Source organism: Corythoichthys intestinalis, chromosome 18, assembly GCF_030265065.1.
Source record: "Corythoichthys intestinalis isolate RoL2023-P3 chromosome 18, ASM3026506v1, whole genome shotgun sequence".
NCBI lineage: Eukaryota > Metazoa > Chordata > Actinopteri > Syngnathiformes > Syngnathidae > Corythoichthys > Corythoichthys intestinalis.
In genome coordinates, this window is record NC_080412.1 from 40,265,773 (window position 1) to 40,286,297 (window position 20,525).

Consider the following 20,525-nt stretch of genomic DNA (forward strand, 5'->3'; position numbering starts at 1 on the left):
CGATACTTTGAAAATGACGTGATCCCGATCGATCGGGACATCTTTACCAAATAATTTTACAAATTTTATTAAATGAAAACATTAAGGAGGATTTTAATATCAATTTTTTATAACACGGAATAACATTTATCTTTTAAGAACAAAATGTCTTTTTATCCGTGGTTCCCTTTAATATCTTAAGCCCCCATTTACAGCAAAATGGAATGAAAGTTAACTGCAATTTGAATTTGTCGGTGCAGGAGCGAGAAAGGAGGTCGCCGCCGTTTAACCACCTGAGGATGCATCCTTTCTCTGAGGGAGTCAGTGCACTTCAGATCTACTGTATGAAGGAGGGCGTAAAGGTTTGGAATATTCTAAAGTTGGATTGCGTAACTGTTAAACAGGCTACAGTCTTCAAATCAATCTATATTTCTTTTTCAGGATGTGTGCATACCAGATCTGATCAAACTTTTAGACATCCTTGGGGACAATGGGGTAAATCACCATTCACACCATCATGATTTAACTGAAAATTGTTAAGTTTTTATTCATGCAAATTTTTTTTTTTTTAAAGAACCTAAGGAATGAGGAACAAGTGGCCATAATTCAGGCCAGCACCGTTTTGTCATTAGCAGAAAAGGTTAGAGAAGCTGAATTCGTTTGTTGTAATTGAGCTTTTTAGACTGTGCTTAAGGTTGATATTTGCTGCCCTCTAGTGGATTCAGCAAATTGAGGGAACTGAGGCAGCGCTCCACCAGAAAATGATGGACTTGGAGATAGAGATGGTAAGCAGCACAATCACATAACCAAATAGAAAATATTTTTAGGAACGATTATTTCATTGAATGATGTTGTAACAGGATGCAAGGAATATTCAGAGTAGGTACAACGAATCGGTAACATCTAATTTGTACCTTTTACAGGAGATGTTCTGTAAACAGAAAGGGTACCTGGAGGAGGAGCTAGACTATAGAAAACAAGCACTGGACCAGGCTTACATGGTAAAAAGTTGTTATATGTGAATCAACATCACCACAATTTTGATTTGTATTCACATAACTCCTTTCAGAGAAAACAATATCGTGTTGACTCCCAAATGTAATATTATTCAATGCATCAGCAATCAAACTTTGTTTAGGCTTTACTTAGAATGACTGAGAATGTTCATGTTCACATCTGAATATCAAGATGGTATTGTAATATTTGGTTTTCTTTTCAACAGCAAATTCAAGAGTTGGAGGCAACGTTATACAACGCCCTGCAGCAGGATAAGGTCATTTCACTTAGTACCTTATTTTTCGGAAGATAAGTCGCAGTTTTTTTTTTCGTGTCAGGGGTGCAGCTTATACTCTGGAGTGACGTATGTGTGAAATTATTAACACATTCTTATTAGTGCTGCAACGATTAATCGATAGAATGGAATGACCCGTTCATACGTTGCCTCAAACAGTTTACAATGACACCGTTTTAGCACATTGCTAGCAAGAAGGCAGAGAAATGCGAGTGAACACAGGCGTTCATTGGACTGCGTCATAGGCTTTGGCAGCCACCACTAACAGTCATGGTTGCCCAACTTCCCATCATTAACACGCTTAATTGAACACAACGCAGAACATATTGTATACCATTTGTAGCCACTTCTGAAAGTCATGGTTGCCAAACTTCCCATCATGCATTTGGGCAGAGCAGGAGACGAGCTTTTTCTTAACATGCCTATTTGAACACAACGCAGAACATACTGTACACCATTTGCAGCCACCACTGACAGTCATGGTTGCCCAACTTCCAATTATGCATTTTTGGCAGAGCAGGAGACATTCATTTTCTTAACATGCCTAAGTGAACACAGCCCAACCCTTACTGTATACCATTTGCACCCACCACTGACAGTCATGGTTGCCCAACTTCCCATTATTCATTTGGGCGGAACAGTTAAGTCGCTACAGTATCATTTTGGGATCTTTTGTTGGTGTTGGATTTTAACAAATTTCCCCCAATAACGCGACTCCTACTCCAGTATGACTTATGTTTTTTTTCTCTCTGCATTGCGCATGTTTTAGTTGGTGTCTGGTGCGACTTATAGACCGAAAAATACACTAGTAATATACTAGATATACGGGACAAAATGTTTGGAACATTTCTTGGTATTATGCCCCACTGGAACCACCTTTAATAAACCTGTTAAATGATAGCACCAGTGATGTTGATATGAGATAATAGTCACAAAAGTTCATAGTCATAAGATCTTTATATATTAGTTCTTTCCTAATCACTGTAGGTCATCAAATATGGCGAGCCCTTGGACGAATTTCAGCGGGATGAACTGCGGACTGCAGTGGAGAAACTTAGGCGGCAGATGCTCAGGAAGAGTCGGGAGTATGACTGTCAAATCCTGCAGGAAAGGATGGAACTGCTGCACCAGGCACACCAGGTACATGCGTGCGCGAACACACATTATTAAAGAGTGCTAACCAAAATAATCTGAATTCTTTTTTTTGCAGAGAATTCGCGATCTCGAGGATAAGACAGAAATCCAAAGGAGGCAAATTAAAGACCTTGAGGAGAAGGTAGATTTCTATTGCTATTTCAACAATAAAAACTAGAATGTCACTCAGCAGAGCAAAGACCTTCTACTACCATGAAAAACTAATGCAAATAAATTGACTGACAGGCTAACTAAGCTCAATAAGAATTCATATTTTCGTATTTAGGGCTGCAAGTAACGATTATTTTTATAATTGATTAATCGGATGATGAATTAAACAGTCGGATAAATGTCACTTTTTGCAATTACCTTCACAATTTAACTTGACGTTATTTAAAGCATGTTGAAAGTAACAATGAAGACAAAATGGATGACTATTTCCTTCAAAAATAATATTTTATTACAACTTCCTGACTTCACTGTAGTCTACAGCTGTACTGTTTTAAGTACATAAAACTTATTTTTTAATTAAGGTTTTAACGTCATTTTCAAAGTATCGGAATCGGCAAAAAAATATCGGACATGCCTTTCCTGATCGATCGGGTCCGATCACGTCATTGTCAAAGTATCAGAATCGGCAAAAAAATATCGGACATGCCTTTTTTAAATATATATATTATTTAATCGTTTTCTAATTGTATTTAAAGGGTATGTCATGCCCTGGGAAAATGTTAATATTCCATCATTTATCCATAAACGCATGCCTTTTGTATTCATATCATGCCACTTCGTGTAATTACACACAAGAAAATGAGAGAAATTTGGCTCGATTGTCAAGCTAAAACGACCGGTGCCTGAGATCTGGCAGATTGTGTGCGTGACGTCACTACAAGTGAAGAGAGTGCCCCCGGCCACTAGGGGGGCAGTGCCTGTCTGCATCAATATAATTCCTTCTAGTGAGGGGAGAATTAGGGGTGTTTTTAGCTGTTTATGCTGATGCTCTGTGTTCGTCCTGCACATATTCCAGGTTCCCTCATGAAGAAACACCCCTCGTTGCCAATAAAAGAGAATTCAGAATTGACAGTGAGGGGTGTTTCTTCAACAAGAAAAAGGCTCAGTGCTTTAATACTGAATGGCGGCGAAGATGGCAGACAATTTCGTTTCTAGTTTCAGCGACGATTCCGACGTAGAAGGACGTAACGAATGTTCATCTAATGGTGACGAGGAGAGTTACGAAGCTTTAATCGGTGTTTTAGGTTACCAATTTGAGCCCAAACGAACACCAATGCAGCGTAATGTAACGATCATTGAGGGGAGCAATGACACTGATGAAACATCGGCAGCAGATCGTGTGGGAAACACCAATGATTTGTTTTGCATTTCTTTTTGTGAAGCTGATACACCGTGACTGCAAAATAAAGGAATGCATAGAATAATTATCATTTATTGCACTATCATAGCTTTTCGCTCTGCCAACAGACACAAATATGAATGGGATCAGAGGATTTGTTCTATATATTTTACGAACGATAATTTATACATGTGTCCAGTCCTGTATCCAATGTGTGACATTTTTTTATTATAAAAGAGTACTCACTCTGGCCATTTCGAGCTTGGCTGCTCCCCTCCTTTGCTAAGCCTTAGCCTCCTTTGCCAGTCATCGTCCTCTTTCTTGATATCTCGGGACATTTAGGTGGCTGCGCGTGTATGGTCGGCACCGCATCTCCTTTGAGCAGCAATCTTTTAGCAAAACCTGATTTCACTTTTCTATAGTTCGAGAAGCTTTCAGGTGGAAAATGCGCACCATAGAAAACCGTGCCGGAGGCTGTGTCTAGAAAATTAGCCCTCTTTGCACGGATGAACTTTACCCATTGTCTGCGTAGTCCAGCTTTTTTTCTCTCGCGTTCATGAACTCATGGATACTATATTCCGATAAATAGCTATTTGTACACCACATAGCACAGCAGTTTTGAACCATTCTAGTGATGTTTTGGTCAAACAAACCCGAATGCTACTCTCTCGTCGATAAAAAACAATGGCACCTGGCTCCGCCTCGACTTTCATTCACTATTCGTGACGTCCCCGCCCCATTCGGCTGTTTCTGGAACACTTTCGGAAATGTTCGTCATTTTCGATAATTGCTCATTAATGTGATTGATTTTTTTGTTAACTTTTTCAATATTTGTTATCTTGGCACATAACGGTTCTATTGATGTCTCACACCCCCTTGCCGCTACACACCCTTTAACGTTACAGACAAAATGTCTTGCACTCATCCAGAGTAGTTTTGGCTTAAAGTAGGGCTATGAAATTTATTGCGTTAACGGCGGTAATTAATTTTTTTTTAATTATTCACGTTAAATAATTAAGGCATGCGCTGCATGACTCACTCACGCATTGTCGCGTTCAATCTATAAAGATGCTGTTTTACTTATAGATAGCACTAAAAGGCAGGGTAAAATGAGTACAGACAATTTTGACAGCCTTTGGAGCCATTTTTTATGTGGCTAAAGCCTTACAATACCTCTCTCAGCAATTAAAAATAGCGTGGGAGGCAATGTGGGGAAGAAAGGTAGTAGTTGATCATTTTCTTTAAACCTTATGTTCATTCCCAACGCAGAGAAGATATATCAATTGGTGCCCCTACGCACAGTCATGGTTGCACTTCCCATCATGCATTTGGGCAGAAGTCAAATGGCTGCAGTATCATTTACTGAAAGCTCAACAAATACACTAGATGGCAATATTTAGTCACAATATACAAAGTCATATTTGTCCTTTAAGAATTACAAGTCTTTCTAATCGTGGATCCCTCTCACAGAAAGAATGTTAATAATGTAAATGCCATCTTGAGGATTTATTGTCATAGTAAACAAATACAGTACTTATGTACTCTATGTTGAATGTATATATTCGTCCGAGTTTTATTCATTTTTTTCTTAATGCATTGCCAAAATGTATATGATCGGGAAAAATTATCGGGAATGATTGGAATTGTTTCGGGATCACACAAAAAAGCAATCGGATCGGGAAATATCGGGATTGGCAGATACTCAAACTAAAACGATCGGGATCGGATCGGGAGCAAAAAAACATGATCGGAACAACCCTAGTTTTAAGTATTAAACATAAAAACAATTTCTCAGTGCACAAATAAGACCAAAATCCTGTTCATTCAAATAAATAAAAGTGCTGTAGAGTGAAATTTTTTTATTTTGTGGGGAAAGCGCTGATATACAGTATATGGCGCCCCTAAAGGGGCATCGACAGAAATGAAATAAATTTAAGCAAACTGGTGAGCACCAGAAACCAACAGGTAAACATTAGCATTATATAGCATGCAGGACAGCAGGACCTTTGCTAAGCAAATTAGCCAATTGTTGCAATTGGTAAACTTGCATAACAAAATTCCGCTAGCTTAAATGCTGTATAATGCTAATGTTTACTACAAATGGCTAACTTGCATAGCAAAAGTCAGCTAGCTTAAATGCTATATAACGCTAATGTTTACAAAAAATGGCTAACTTGCATGGCAAAAGTCTGCTTGCTTAAATTACATATAATGCTAATGTTTACAACAATTGGCTAACTTGCATAGCAAAACTCAGCTAGCTTAAATGCTATGCAATGCTAATGTTTACAACAATTGGTAACTTGCATAGCAAAAGTCCCCTAGCTTAAATGCTATATAATGCTAATGTTTTCAGCAAATGGCTAACTTGCATGGCAAAAGTCCGCTAGGTTAAATTCCATATAATGCTAATGTTTACAACAATTGGCTAACTTGCATAGCAAAACTCAGCTAGCGTAAATGCTATGTAATGCTAATGTTTACAACGATTGGCTAACTTGCATGGTAAAACTCAGCTAGCTTAAATGCCATATAATGCTAAGGTTTACAACAATTGACTAACTTGAATAGCAGAACTCAGCTAGCTTAAATGCTATGTAATGCTAATGTTTTCAACAATTGGCTAACTTGTGTAGCAAAAGACCGCAAGCTTAAACGCTATGTAATGCTAATATTTACAACAAATGGCTAACTTGCATGGCAAAAGTCTGCTATCTTAAATGCCATATAATGTTAATGTTTACAATAACTAGCTAACTTGATAGGCAAAACTCAGCTCGCTTAAATGCTATGTAATGCTAAGGCTTACAACAATTGGCTAATTTGCATAACAAAAGTACACTATTGTAAATGCTATATAATGCTAGTATATACAACAATTGGCTAACTTGCATAGCAAACGTCAGCTAGCATAAATACTATATAATGCTAGCAAAAGTCCGCTAGCTTAAATGCTGTATAATGCTAATGTTTACCAGATTGTTTCTGGTGCGTACCAGATTGCTTCAATTTATTTTATTTCTGTCGATGTCAGAATGAGATGAGTGGCTCCCTAGATATAAATTGTGGCAAGACTCATTTATTTTCTTTAAACAAACTAAACAAAATCGAATAAGGAGGAGGCAGACTTTAATGAACCGGTTTCTTTTATCAAGCAATTGTTCATTAATACAATCCAAATTCAATTTCAAGCACTCTCTCGTATGACAATTTAGTTTGAATGGGAGCTTGTATTGAAAGGAGACTCTTAAGCTGTTATATGAATGGGTTTATGTGTGTTGTTTCTTTATTTAAAAAAAAAAAAAAAGAATGAGACAACTTCATTATCTGACAGTAACTCAAGCTCGAATATGCTTTACCAAAACACAATACAAACTAACACTTAAGACACTGATTAGCACAATCGCTAACTAGCCTAGCACACCGTGCTGAGTACTAAGGTCTCATCAACAAAGAATACAATACAATTGGCTTAATTTACTCAGCTGTGACGAAGAAAAAAAATTAGTTGGCAGCTTATTTAATCATCGATTTTAATCGTTTTAATTGATTAGTTGTCGTAGCCTTATTCTTAGTTAGTTAGCGTAATAGCTAACAGATGAACAAACAAGTCTAGAAAATCCCAGAATTGATTTTCAAAATTCAATCCATTTGCTTTCCTGAGTTTCATTCAATGTAGTGTTTGCATTCAGGCCAAAGGCCTTTTAACGTGTGATGTTAAAAGTTGAAAATATTGTTGACTTCCTGCACTGTGTTCCTCTTTGTGTGTTCCTGATGTGACTAACATTGCTGCACGTGCCTCTAATTCTCTCACCGTCTCTTTTTTTCTTCCTGTATTCTTTGCTTTCTTTCCTTGCAGTTTTTGTTTCTATTCTTGTTCTTTTCTCTTGCCTTTATCCTTTGGCCTTGAGGTCTTTGGCGCGTCCCATAGCACAGGTGAGTCGGGGTGGGGTGAACAAGTCTCGGCGTAGCATTCATGTTTAATTCCAAAAATAAGAGGATAGTGGCTCAAAGCTGGAACTACTCTGATTGTTCAGCCATGTTTCCACCAAGTGACCATTTACGATCTCAAATTCAAAGTACAGTACTGTCCTAGGACATTTTGATATTCTATTAGTGTCATTAAGTTTAACTTTTACAACATTTGTCGATGAAATGCAACAACAACAAAGACTGATTGGTGTACTTGATGGAAACAGGCCACATACCATCGACTAGAGCAGCTCCAATCATCACTAATGCATCGTCAAGTCCTACATAATAAACACTTCCTGCATGCACCACATAAAGCAAAAGGACAATAAGGTTAATATTATAAGACAAATCACAGTGTACAGTTTGGGAAATATGTGAATAAATGACTAGCAAGTTCAAGAAACCAGTCTGAGATGATTCCAGCTTTATGACATGGCGCACTATCCTGCTGAAAGTAGCCATCAGAAGTTGGGTACATTGTGGTCATAAAGGGATGGACATGGTCAGCAACAATACTCAGGTAGGCTTTGGTGTTCCAACCATTCTCAATTGGTGCCAAGAAAATATTCCCCACACCATTATACCACCACCACCACCAGCCTGAACTGTTGATACAAGGCAGGAGCGATCCATTGTTGACGCCAAATTCTGACCCTACCATCCGAATGTCGCAGCAGAAATCGAGACTTATCAGACCAGGCAACGTTTTTCCAATCTTCTATTGTCCAATTTCGATGAGCTTGTGGAAATTGTAGCCTCAGTTTCCTGTTCTTAGCTGAAAGGAGTGGCACCCGGCGTGGTCTTCTGCTGCTGTAGGCCATTTCCCTCAAAGTTCGATGTACTTTGCGTTCAGAGATGCTCTTCTCTCTACCTTGGTTGTAACGGGTAGTTATTTGAGTCAATGTTGCCTTTCTATCAGCTCGAACCAGTCTGGCCATTCTCCTCTGTCCTCTGGCATCAACAAGGCATTTCCGCCCACAGAACTGCCTCTCACTGGATAATTTTTCTTTTTCGGACCATTCTCTGTAAACCTAGAGATGGTTGTGCGTGAAAATCCCAGTAGATCAGCAGTTTCTGAAATACTCAGACCATCCCTTCTGGCACCAACAACCATGCCACGTTCAAAGTCCCTCAAATCACCTTTCTTCCCCATACTGATGCTCGGTTTGAACTGCAGGAGATTGTCTTAAACCATGTCTACATGCCGAAATGCACTGAGTTGCCCCCATGTGATTGGCTGATTAGAAATTAAGTGTTAACGAGCAGTTGGACAGGTGTACCTAATAAAGTGATCGGTGACTGTATATGTGACATGTGTATAATGTGTAAATAATGATACGAGTCATACACAAGCGCTCTGTCTGTTGCTCTCTCTCTCCATTAATATTCAACTAATATTAAAAGTAGTAGTTGTATGTGTTTTACATAAAAACAATTTGATCATATATTGTTTAAGTCCAGTTTTTTTTTTTAAATAAATTTAATTAAAAAAAAAATTCTAATAAAGTGGCCGGTGAGTGTATGTGTGTGTATATATATATATCAAAATTATCGCGTTAACGGGCGGTGATTAATTTTTTTCAATTAATCACGTTAAAATATTTGACGCAATTAATGCACATGCCCCGCTCAGACAGATTTAAATGGCAGTACAGTGAACTGGCCATTTGTTAATTGTGTTTTATGGAGTTTTGCTGCTCTCTGCTGGCGCTTGGGTGCTACTGATTTTATAGGCTTCAGCACCCATGAGCATTGTGTAAGTAATTATTGACATCAACAATGGCGGGCTACTAGTTTATTTTTTGATTGAAAATTTTACAAATTATATCAAAACGAAACCATTAAGAGGGGTTTTAATATAAAATTTCTATAACTTCTACTAACATTTATCTTTTAAGAACAAGTCTTTCTATCCATGGATCGCTTTACAGAATGTTAATAATGTTAATGCCATCTTGTTGATTTATTGTCATAATAAACAAATACAGTCTTAATGTACCGCATGTTGAATGTATATATCCATCTTGTGTCTTATCTTTCCATTCCAACAATAATTTACAGAAAAATTTGTCATACTTTATAGATGGTTGAAATGGCGATTAATTGCGATTAATTAATTTTTAAGCTGTAATTAACGTGATTAAAAATTGTAATCGTTTGACAGCCCTAATATATATATATATATATATAAAAAAAATATATATATATATATATTCATACTGATGAAGGGTTTTTAAGCACTTCAAATGTAATAATTTTGATCAGTTTTAAACATGTTACTCTCCCACCAAATTATTTTTAAACAAGGATAAGGTAGAAAAATGCTTGTCTTTATTAAATGCTTCATTGAGTGAGTCCCCTTAAATCTGCTTCAGCTGCTCACTTACACACAATGAGTTGCCACAGCAACTGTTTAACATAGTTAAACGATGATTGACGCATGCGGCACTTTAAAGTTTCGGCTTAGAGTGAGGGACTACGTGATTGGATCGGGACAGCTCTATAAAATATTGCATTCATTTATTTATTTTTTTAATAGAAAAAAAAATCTGCAATGCAAAAAAAGCGCAAAGTTTGAGGTGCGAAGTAGCGAGGAATCACTGCACTGCGCCTTACACTGCTGGCCAACAGTATTAGTAGTAATATATTCATTTATTTTACTTGCAATTTAAAAAAAAACCAAAAGAGAATGGAATTTAAAAAAAAAATCATTATCATTTTACACAAAACTCCAAAAATGGGCCAGACAAAAGCATTGGCACCCTTTGAAAAATCATGTGATGCTTCTCTAATTTGTGTCATTTACAGCACACGTTACTTACCTATGGCACATAACAAGTGGTGGCAATAACTAAATCACACTTGCAGCCAGTTGAAGGTGCGCCTTATACTCCGATGCGCCTTATTATGCGGACAATACGGTGTTGGATAGCAAGTTAGCAACAGCAACAACAATTTATTTTATGCATAGTAGCAAAAACTTTAAATTACGACGTGTTAATAGCTGGCATGATGTACAATAATTTCAGCATCATGTGTTCAATTTTTTTCTATTTGTATTATATTTTGCAGGTGGTGCATCAGCTCGGAGATCCTGTTTGTCACTGCGGTTGTGTTCTTTATTACTCATCCAAGTGTGGTGAAGCAACAGTGGCTGTTTGTGTGGTGACGGTATACAAGTCAATTGGATGTTGGACATGGACGCTCACTCTTATTTATTTTTATGTGGGTCTCTCAGGACTGCAAGAACAATACACACTCATGAGAACTCACAGACGTGCACATGCAGTTGCATGTGGACGCACGTCCACGTAGACAAACACATGCTTTGACAAATCCGAAAACCAAAGCCTGGGAAGTAAACGATGTCCCTGCCATGCAGGGTAATTAGTAATAATCATAATTTTATCGTGTGTCAGCCATCACTGTTTACGGGAAATGAACAGAACAGAAGAACAATGCCCGCCCACAGCTGATTGTGTCCTCTTTCAAGCCTAAAATGATGGAAATGTCACACTGCTCCAAATGAAAGTGCACAGCTACTGGAAGACACTCAGGTTGGGAGACTCAAATAACAGGGGAGACTTCTAAGTTATGGGATTGTCAACATTCAAAGTTTTCCTCCAAAAGCTAGCGGATAAAGTAAGATCTCGACTCTATTTATTTATTTATTTTTTTTTTAAACCAGCTCGCCACCATTTCTTTTGGACAACATGACTGGAAAAGAAGTTGAATGCGAATGATTTCCATCTCCTTTAGCTCTTTTGCCATGTAATTGCCCTTCCTGACCAGACGAGGGCAGACTGCTTTCACATTATTACTAGATGAAATCTCCCTTTAAAAGTTTATTGATCAGGCTTGTAAATATTGTCAAACATTTTTTTTTTCAAATCCCATACTCTAACACTTTCAATTATTGTAAATCTTGATTAGCTACAAACAAAAGAATAATCTAGACAAAACTAATCATTTTCATACAATGACTGCCCTTTATTTTTGCTAACCACAAGTTGAAACTAACAGCCCCCTGGTCTTTTCTTCCCCTCAACCTTAGACTGATGCCAAACTGATACTCCGCATTGGTGCATGTTCGCCCCATATTGGCCTCACGTTCCATCCATGACTTCACGAGGAATGACCGAGACTATTTTTGTGCAAACTTTGCTAACAAGCAGTTGCCTTAAATGCATTTCCTCCAGTGTTTCACTTGTACATTCTAGGCCTCTTATAATACCATGTTTGATTTCCCCTCCCCCAGGTGGTTGATATTACGGTGTAATGTATATTTAAAATCTATATATTTTGTTTTTAACTCACAGAGGAACTTTTTTTTAAACCCGTCTTCCTATAGAAATGGAATCCCCCTCCTACTTTCACAGAAATGATTAAATAAAGTTGACAAAGTCAAACAAGACTTTGCCATTGATGGATGACATGTTTTATTGTATTTTTTAAAAATTGAATGTGTTTAATAATGTTAGAAGTTATAACCCTCATAACAAATTTAATCAAATTAAATACACATTGAATTACATTAGCGGATTGGACACTCAAAATTCTACATAGGTATGATTGTGAGTGTGAAAAGTTGTTTCTCTTTATTTGCCCGACAATAGCGTCCGCACGAATGCTATTTTTGCTTGTTTTCTGCCGGTAATCTTTCAAAAAAGAACATGCCGAGTAAACACGGCTGCTATGGAACTTGTAGAAATGACTCTAGATATTAACGACGTATAGAGGATGTTTTCTTAATATGTTTCCTGAAGCCAGAAACTCAGGAAAAAAACATGAACAATGGATCAACTTGTACGGACGTCCAAAAGACCAGTTTAACGCCAACAAGGTGAAGCCTTTACCTTCATATGCAGTAAACATTTTTGGGGGGGCCAAGGTCCTACAGATGACAATGCTGATCCATTGCCTGCCACAGCCTGCCCCGAAGAGGTAAAGCTGAAAAAAATTAAAATGGTGTCTGTTACCTTTCCTGTTGTAAAGAAACAACTTTACTAAGGGCAAAGTGTACATAAATTAATATAATTACGATTTGTTATTAATGCAAAAATTAGAAGTGTTGGTTGACTGTCACTGAGTAGCATTTGCGATCGCTACACAAAAATAGCAATATAAATTACCCGAAGAACGGTCAGAGACGTACTACAACCAGGGGATATAATATATGAGAAAGACAGGGCATAAGGTGGTAAAGGATAGCTTGTTGAAACAGGAGAATGTTACTGTCAGTTGCGTAAGGGAATGCACACAAGAAAAAGGTGTCCATTAAAAAGCTACCTCTGGATCAGGTCGGCTCTATTTCCCATCTTTTTCAGCCCTCGACACTCAAGTCTTCTCTTTAACTGAACATTTGTATGTTCTTCAACATCTTTATCAGTGAATTTGGCACCAGGGACATCATTTTCGGACAGAATTGGTAGGTTCATGTTGGAATTGTTGTGCATACAGTCAACATTTATGCTCTCCTTATAGTTAGTTACCAGACAGGATAACCTCTGTCAAGTTAGCCTTTCCTTTGTTCTGGGCCATGTGGCCGCCATGTAGTCTACCCAATGTCCCATGTTGCCTTCCTGACCCCTCCCATCCTATTATTTGCCCCTAAATAAAGAAGGCTGCGATCACAGAAGTTGGGGGAGCAGCTACCAACCTCCACAAAAGCTACAGCGACTTCCCGCGTGTTCTTTTTAGCCAAGCTAGGTGTACATAAACCTAGCTTCAAATCTAACATTTTAGCTCAGTAAACATCTCGTTTGTACACTTTTTACATGCATGAGGGACAAACGCAAGTTTGACACCCCTAGCAACAATTGCTAACGTCATGAATATTAATGAGCGAAGGTGACGTGTTACCTGTGGTACGCTATTGGCTGACAAAAAGTTCAGTGTATGCCCCGCCCCTTGTCCGTAATTAGCTGGGATGGAGTCCCAACACCGCCGTGACTAGGGGGACACCTCATTGGTAGAGCCGGCTGGCCCGAAAAGTGTCACCCTTTAATTTTTTTTGGGGGGGGTATTTGAAAAGTGATTTTTTTTTCCCCCATCTATCCATCCGTCCATCCATTATCTACCTCTTCACCGCCTTGCTCGGCCGCTCGCGTCCCCCGCTACCCTCCAGTGTCCCGCGACTCAGCCGGAAACGCGCACGGCCAAATGCCCCACACAAATCCCCAGGCGAACTCCGCCACGAGGCAGTGGTCACCACAAAAGAAAGACTCAAAAAAATCCATCTTGATGAGACAGGCGGCAATGAGGGAAAAGTTTACCCTGGCTGTCGCCGCCACAACAGCGTCATCTCTCAGTTCAATAGTTTAGTTATGTGTAGATAAATTGTGATTTTGCTATCAAAAGCTCTGTTTGTCTTGTTGGTAATGTTGTTTTGTCGAAGGAAACCATTATTCAGATGTTTGGGATGTCACAAAAGCAAAAAATAGCTGTGTTGAAGTCAAAGTAATGTTTGAAAATGTATGCTTTTACAAAAAGCTCAATTTCTCTGTTTTTTAACCAGAAATTGGAAAATTGCTCAAACTAAGCTATTTTCTAATGCTGATTTCTAAAGAATGGAAAAAGATAAGAACTTTTTCCTGCTGAAAGAAGAGAATCTAATCTTTCATTTGGTGGGTTCCATGTTTATATAGCAATTAGTGCTGCAACGATTAATCGATTAACTTGAGTATTCGATTAGGAAAAAAATATTCGAATTAAATTTTGTTGCCTCGAGTATTCGTTTAATTAAAGTGGTGTTGTAATGTTTTATTTTGAAAGTGTTTATGTTTAGTTTATTGATTAGGGTGGATACATTGCCCTCTGGTCTGCCTCATTTCACATGGCTGAATCCAACTGCTCCCTGTTAAGACCAACGAAAGTTTTTCTTTGGGCTAATGTTTTTTTTTTAATGCATTGGTAATTTAGTTTCTATGTATATTTAGCCATTTTTTGTGGGAATATGAGTCTGAACCATTTGTTAAGAGCATTCGAAAAAAAGTTAGCATTTTATAGTATTTAAGCTAGCGGACTTTTGCCATGTAAGTTAGCCAATTGTTCTTTTGTTGTACATAGATCCTCATTTATTTATTTTTAATACCATTTGAGGCTCAGCTCAGGTATTTTTTTCATGTTCCTTTTCCGATTACTTGATTATTCAAACTAACTAGTTCATCGATTAATTGACTACTAAAATAATCAATAGCTGCAGCCCTAATAGCAATAGAACAAAATTTTCTGTGGGCCTTGCAAATCAATCAAAATCCAGTAAAACGGCCAGGAGCGAAGGGGGTTGCACTGGTGAAAATGGCTGGGAGTGAATGAGTTAAGGATGTTTTTAAAACACCAGTGCCAGTATTAGCATTGCACATTAATGATCAATATGATATAAAAAATGGATGCAGAAGGCCGACTAGTAAACAAAACAAAACACTCCCAAGACATTAATGTTGCTCCTCGCTGATAAGTGCAATGGTGCGTAATGGAGTCAGTTGGGCAAATCCACCACCGCGCTTCCTCAAGGACCTGCCACTAAGGGCCTTACAGCAACAGAGACCTTTAGAGAAGTGGGTAAGTGGGCCAAGTCCGCACACACATGTCAAACGGAGTTAATTTTAACTGTGAGACAAGACCACCTTTACGTTTACAATTATCTGTTAATGTCTCGCTCAACAGCGAACTGACTGTAAATTCATGTGCAAACTATTAGTGTGACTTCCAGGAAAGCAAATCTGCCTGATGCTAATAATGTGTTGGCTAGCAACAGAACATAAACAGATCGGGCAGCTGCATCCGCCTGTTGTTCAGCGGTACCAGATGCTACTACAATCAAGTTAGAGAAAATGCACGGTCGGCAGATGATGTATGACTCCTAGAAGCAAGTGCACAGAAAAGTGCTTTCGAAAAAAATAAAACAGGTCTACCACATTAGACACAATGCATACATATATATAGTGGGGAAAATAAGTATTTAGTCAACTACTAATTGTGCAAGTTCTCACGCTTAAAAATATTAGAGAGGCCTGTAATTGTCAACATGGGTAAACCTCAACCATGACAGACAGAATGTGGAAAAAAAAAAACAGAAAATCGCATTGTTTGATTTTTAAAGAATTTAATTGCAAATCATGGTGGAAAATAAGTCTTTGGTCAATAACAAAAGTTCATCTCAATACTTTGTTATATACCCTTTGTTGGCAATAATGGAGGCCAAACATTTTCTGTAACCCTTCACAAGCTTTTCACACACCGTTGCTGGTATTTTGGCCCATTCCCCCATGCAGATCTCCTCTAAAGCAGTGATGTTTTGGGGCTGTCGTTGGGCAACATGGACTTTCAACTCCCTTAACAGATATTGTATGGGGTTGAGATCTGGAGACTGGCTAGGCCACTCCAGGACCTTGAAATGCTTCTTACGAAGCCACTCATTTGTTGTCCTGGCTGTGTGTTTGGGATCATTGTCATGCTGAAAGACCCAGCCACGTCTCATCTTCAATGCCCTTGCTGATGGAAGGATATTTTCACTCAAAATCTCTCCATACATGGCCCCATTCATTCTTTCCTTTACACAGATCAGTCGTCCTGGTCCCTTTGCAGAAAAACAGCCCCAAAGCATGATGTTTCCACCCCCATGCTTCACAGTGGGTATGGTGTTCTTCAGATGCAATTCAGTATTCTTTCTCCTCCAAACACGAGAACCTGTGTTTCTACCAAAAAGTTCTATTTTGGTTTCATCTGACCATAACACATTCTCCCAGTCCTCTTCTGGATCATCCAAATGCTCTCTAGCGAACCGCAGACGGGCCTGGACGTGTACTGGCTTCAGCAGGGGGACACGTCTGGGAGTGCAAGATATTTGAGTCCCTGGCGGCGCATTGTGTTACTGATAGTAGCAATGATGATAAAAGGATTTGAATGAGAAAAAATATTTGAGATTGAAAAATTTGCATTTGAACACTTAATTTTTCATCCAAAAAGTTTTCTTTGATTGGAGCAATCATTTTTGTATTTGGGCCATATTGGGTAGGACGTTTGTGTCTAAATCATTTAATCCCCCAAAAAGTTGTTTCAATAAAAAAAAAAAAAATATATATATATATATATATATATATATATATATATATATATATATATATTTTTTTTTTTCAATCAAAGAAAAAAAATCATTTTAATTTTTTTAAATTGTTTTTTTAATATGCAAAGCGAATGATTGTCTAAGTTGCTAGTCACGTGATCTGTTCGAAAAGTAATTTTGACCCATTATAAAAAAAAAAAATTTTTGGTCCATTCCATTCATTTTTGTTGCAGTTTTATTGCCAAAAAGCATGATGTTTCCACCCCCATGCTTCACAGTGGGTATGGTGTTCTTGGGATGAATTTCAGTATTCTTTCTCCTCCAAACACGAGAACCTGTGTTTCTACCAAAAAGTTATATTTTGGTTTCATCTGACCATAACACATTCTCCCAGTCCTCTTCTGGATCATCCAAATGCTCTCTAGCGAACCGCAGACGGGCCTGGATGTGTACTTTCTTCAGCAGGGGGACACGTCTGGCAGTGGAGGATTTGAGTCCCTGGCGGCGCATTGTGTTACTGATAGTAGCCTTTGTTACTGTGGTCCCAGCTCTCTGTAGGTCATTCACTAGGTCCCCCCCGTGTGGTTCTGGGATTTTTGCTCATTTTTGACGCCACGGGGTGAGATCTTGCATGGAGCCCCAGATCGAGGGAGATTATCGGTGGTCTTGTATGTCTTCCATTTTCTAATAATTGCTCCCACAGATGATTTCTTTACACCAAGCGTTTTACCAATTGCAGATTCTGTCTTCCCAGCCTGGTGCAGGTCTACAATTTTGTCTCTGGTGTCCTTCGACAGCTCTTTGGTCTTGGCCATAGTGGAGTTTGGAGTGTGACTGACTGAGGTTGTGGACAGGTGTCTTTTATACCGATAATAAGTTAAAACAGGTGCCATTAATACAGGTAACGAGTGGAGCCTCGTTAGACCTCGTTAGAAGACCTCTTTGACAGCTAGACATCTCGCTTGTTTGTAGGTGACCAAATACTTATTTTCCACTCTAATTTGGAAATAAATTCTTTAAAAATCAAACAATGTGATTTTGTTTTTTTTCCACATTCTGTCTCTCATGGTTGAGGTTTACCCATGTTGACAATTACAGGCCTCTCTAATTTTTTCAAGTAGGAGAACTTGCACAAGTGGTGGTTGACTAAATACTTATTTCCCCCGCTGTATATGGAAATAGCTAATCAATACAACCAAAATCTTAATAATGCTTTACAGAGTTGCTAAAATAAAAGAAGTTTTAACCTTATTAAGGAAAACCTTGTTTCCCATTTGCAAATTTTAGTATTCACACATTTAAACTATTCACACATTTTTCGCAATCCTGTCATCATTTGTCCACACATGCACCTTCTCTGCCCCAGGTTTCAACCTCCCCCTCCTCCTGTGTCACCAGTGCAGGCGTGCAGCATGGCTGAGCACAGGGGAAAGGCAGAGGACGACCTCCCGGTATATCTGGCCCGACCCGCTTCTACAGAACAAGGAGTTCGACAAAAATACGGCGGCTTGTTCTGCAGCGTGAGTGACGCCTTCGAGAGCAAGACAATAGACTTCGATGCCCTCAGCGTGGGTCAAAAGAGGGGCTCCAGGGCCTCTGGAAGCCCGCATTCAACCGGACCAGAGGGTGGTTCTGAAGTTGAGAGATCCAGCAAGGAGACGGAATCCCTTCAAAGCCTGCAGTATGAAAAGGTGAGCAGCCAGCATGTGTTCATGATATCAAGATGATTACGACTGATTTTTTATCAAGTCTTCAAACTAATTGATGGATTGATCAATTACTTAAATATTAGCTGCAGCCCTATTTGTAATTAGGTATACACTTAAGTATACACTTACAGTGGTATGAAAAAGTATCTGAACATTTTGGAATTTCTTACATTTCTGCATAAAATCACCATCAAACGTGATCTGATCTTTGTCAAAATCACACTGATGAAAAAACAGTGTCTGCTTTAACTAAAACCACCCAAACATTTATAGGTTTTCATATTTTAATGATGATAAGATGCAAACAATGACAGAGTGGGGGGGGGGGGGGATAAGTAAGCAAACCCTCTGCCTAAGGAGACTTAAAGACTAATTAAAACTGGGGCTGTCAAAATTATCGCGTTAACGGGCGGTAATTAATTTTTTAAATTAATCACGTTAAAATATTTGACGCAATTAACGCACTTGCCCAGCTCAGACAGATTTAAATGACAGTAGAGTGAAAGACCCACATGTTAATTGTGTTTTGCGAAGTTTTGCTGCCCTCTGCTGGCGCTTGGGTGCGACTGATTTTACAGGCTTCAGCACCCAGGAGCATTGTGTAAGTAATTATTGACATCAACAATGGCGGGCTACAAGTTTATTTTTTTGATTGAAAATTTTACAAATTTTATAAAAATGAAAACATTAAGAGGGGTTTTACTTTTAATATAAAATTTCTATAACTTGTACTAACATTTTCCTTTTAAGAGCTACAAGTCTTTCTATCCATGGATCGATTTAACAGAATGTTAATAATGTTAATGCCATATTGTTGATTTATTGTTATGATAAACAAATACAGTCCTTATGTACCGCATGTTGAATATATATATCCATCTTGTGTCTTATCCTTCCATTCCAACAATAATTTACAGAAAAATATGGCATATTATATAGATGGTTTGAATTGCGATTAATTGCGATTAATTACGATTAATTAATTTTTAAGCTGTAATTAACTCAATTAAAAAATTTAATCGTTTGGCAGCCCTAATTAAAGCCAATTTATACCAAATATTTTAAGTCAGGTGTGTGCCCAATCACTGTTGAGTGGTTTAAAGCTGCCCTGCCCACTATAAAAGACACACCTGGTAAGAAATGTGTTGATGAGAAGCATAGTCTGATGTGCATCATGGCTCGGTCAAAAAAACTGTCTGAATACTGATTTGTATGTAGCTGGGAAAAGGATACAAACCCATCTCTAAAAGTCTGGATGTTCATCAATCGACAGTCAGAGAAGTTGTCTACAAATAGAGAGAGTTTGGCACTGTTGCTTCTCTCCCAAGGAGTGGCCATCCACCAAAGATGACGCCAAGAGTTCAGTGCAGAATACTCAGAGCGGTAAAAAAGAACCCTATAGTGTCTGCGAAAGACTTACTGAAATCACGGGCACAGCCCAAGATCTATGTGCACGGATCAAATATATGTAAAACGATGGTGAAGAATGGTGTTCATGGGAGGACTCCACGGAGGAAGCTACTGCTGTCTAAAAAAACATTGTTGCTGGTTTAATGTTCGCAAAAAGGCACTTAGACACTCCACAGTAGTTTTGGCAACCTATTTTGTGGACTGATGAAACCAAAGTTGAATTCTTTGAGAGTAGAACACAACGTCATGTGTGGAGGAAAAATGGAACAGCTCACCAACATCAACACCTCATCCCCACCGTGAAGCATGGTGGAGGGAGTGTCATGATTTGGGGCTGTTTTGCTGCCTCAGGGCCTGGACAACTTGCGATCATTAATGGAAGAATGTATTTTAAAGTTTATCAGGATGTTTTGCAGGAAAACCTGAGGCCATCAGGCCAGACAGTTGAAGCTACAACAAGACAATGATCCAAAACACAGAAGTAAATCAACTTCAGAATGGTTTCAGAAGAACAAAATACACATTCTGGAGTGGCCAAGTCAAAATCCAGACTTGAACCTTTTTAAGATGCAGCGGCATGTTCTACAGTAAAGACAGCGATTCATGCCA

General features: G+C 38.5%; 2 protein-coding genes across 3 annotated transcripts in view; both read left to right on the forward strand.

Moving 5' to 3' along the window:
- jakmip2 (janus kinase and microtubule interacting protein 2) overlaps nucleotides 1–12,381 on the forward strand; it is a 66,333-nt gene extending 53,952 nt beyond the window's left edge. The window contains exons 15-24 of one of the 2 annotated variants that reach the window (XM_057820964.1): nucleotides 240–341; nucleotides 421–474; nucleotides 554–619; nucleotides 696–764; nucleotides 903–980; nucleotides 1,202–1,252; nucleotides 2,258–2,410; nucleotides 2,481–2,546; nucleotides 7,615–7,691; nucleotides 10,803–10,946. In XM_057820964.1, coding sequence (XP_057676947.1) covers nucleotides 240–341; nucleotides 421–474; nucleotides 554–619; nucleotides 696–764; nucleotides 903–980; nucleotides 1,202–1,252; nucleotides 2,258–2,410; nucleotides 2,481–2,546; nucleotides 7,615–7,665 — 690 coding nt within the window. In that variant the 3' untranslated portion in view covers nucleotides 7,666–7,691; nucleotides 10,803–10,946. Of the gene's footprint in view, nucleotides 1–239; nucleotides 342–420; nucleotides 475–553; nucleotides 620–695; nucleotides 765–902; nucleotides 981–1,201; nucleotides 1,253–2,257; nucleotides 2,411–2,480; nucleotides 2,547–7,614; nucleotides 7,692–10,802 lie in introns of both variants that reach the window. The other variant, XM_057820963.1, reaches the window with a different exon arrangement.
- A 5,828-nt stretch (nucleotides 12,382–18,209) lies between these two features.
- The window catches only part of dpysl3 (dihydropyrimidinase like 3), a 74,327-nt gene continuing 72,011 nt past the window's right edge, over nucleotides 18,210–20,525 (forward strand). The window contains exon 1 of the mRNA XM_057820756.1: nucleotides 18,210–18,488. Within this exon, the coding sequence (XP_057676739.1) occupies nucleotides 18,210–18,488 (279 nt within the window). The remainder of the gene's footprint in view (nucleotides 18,489–20,525) is intronic.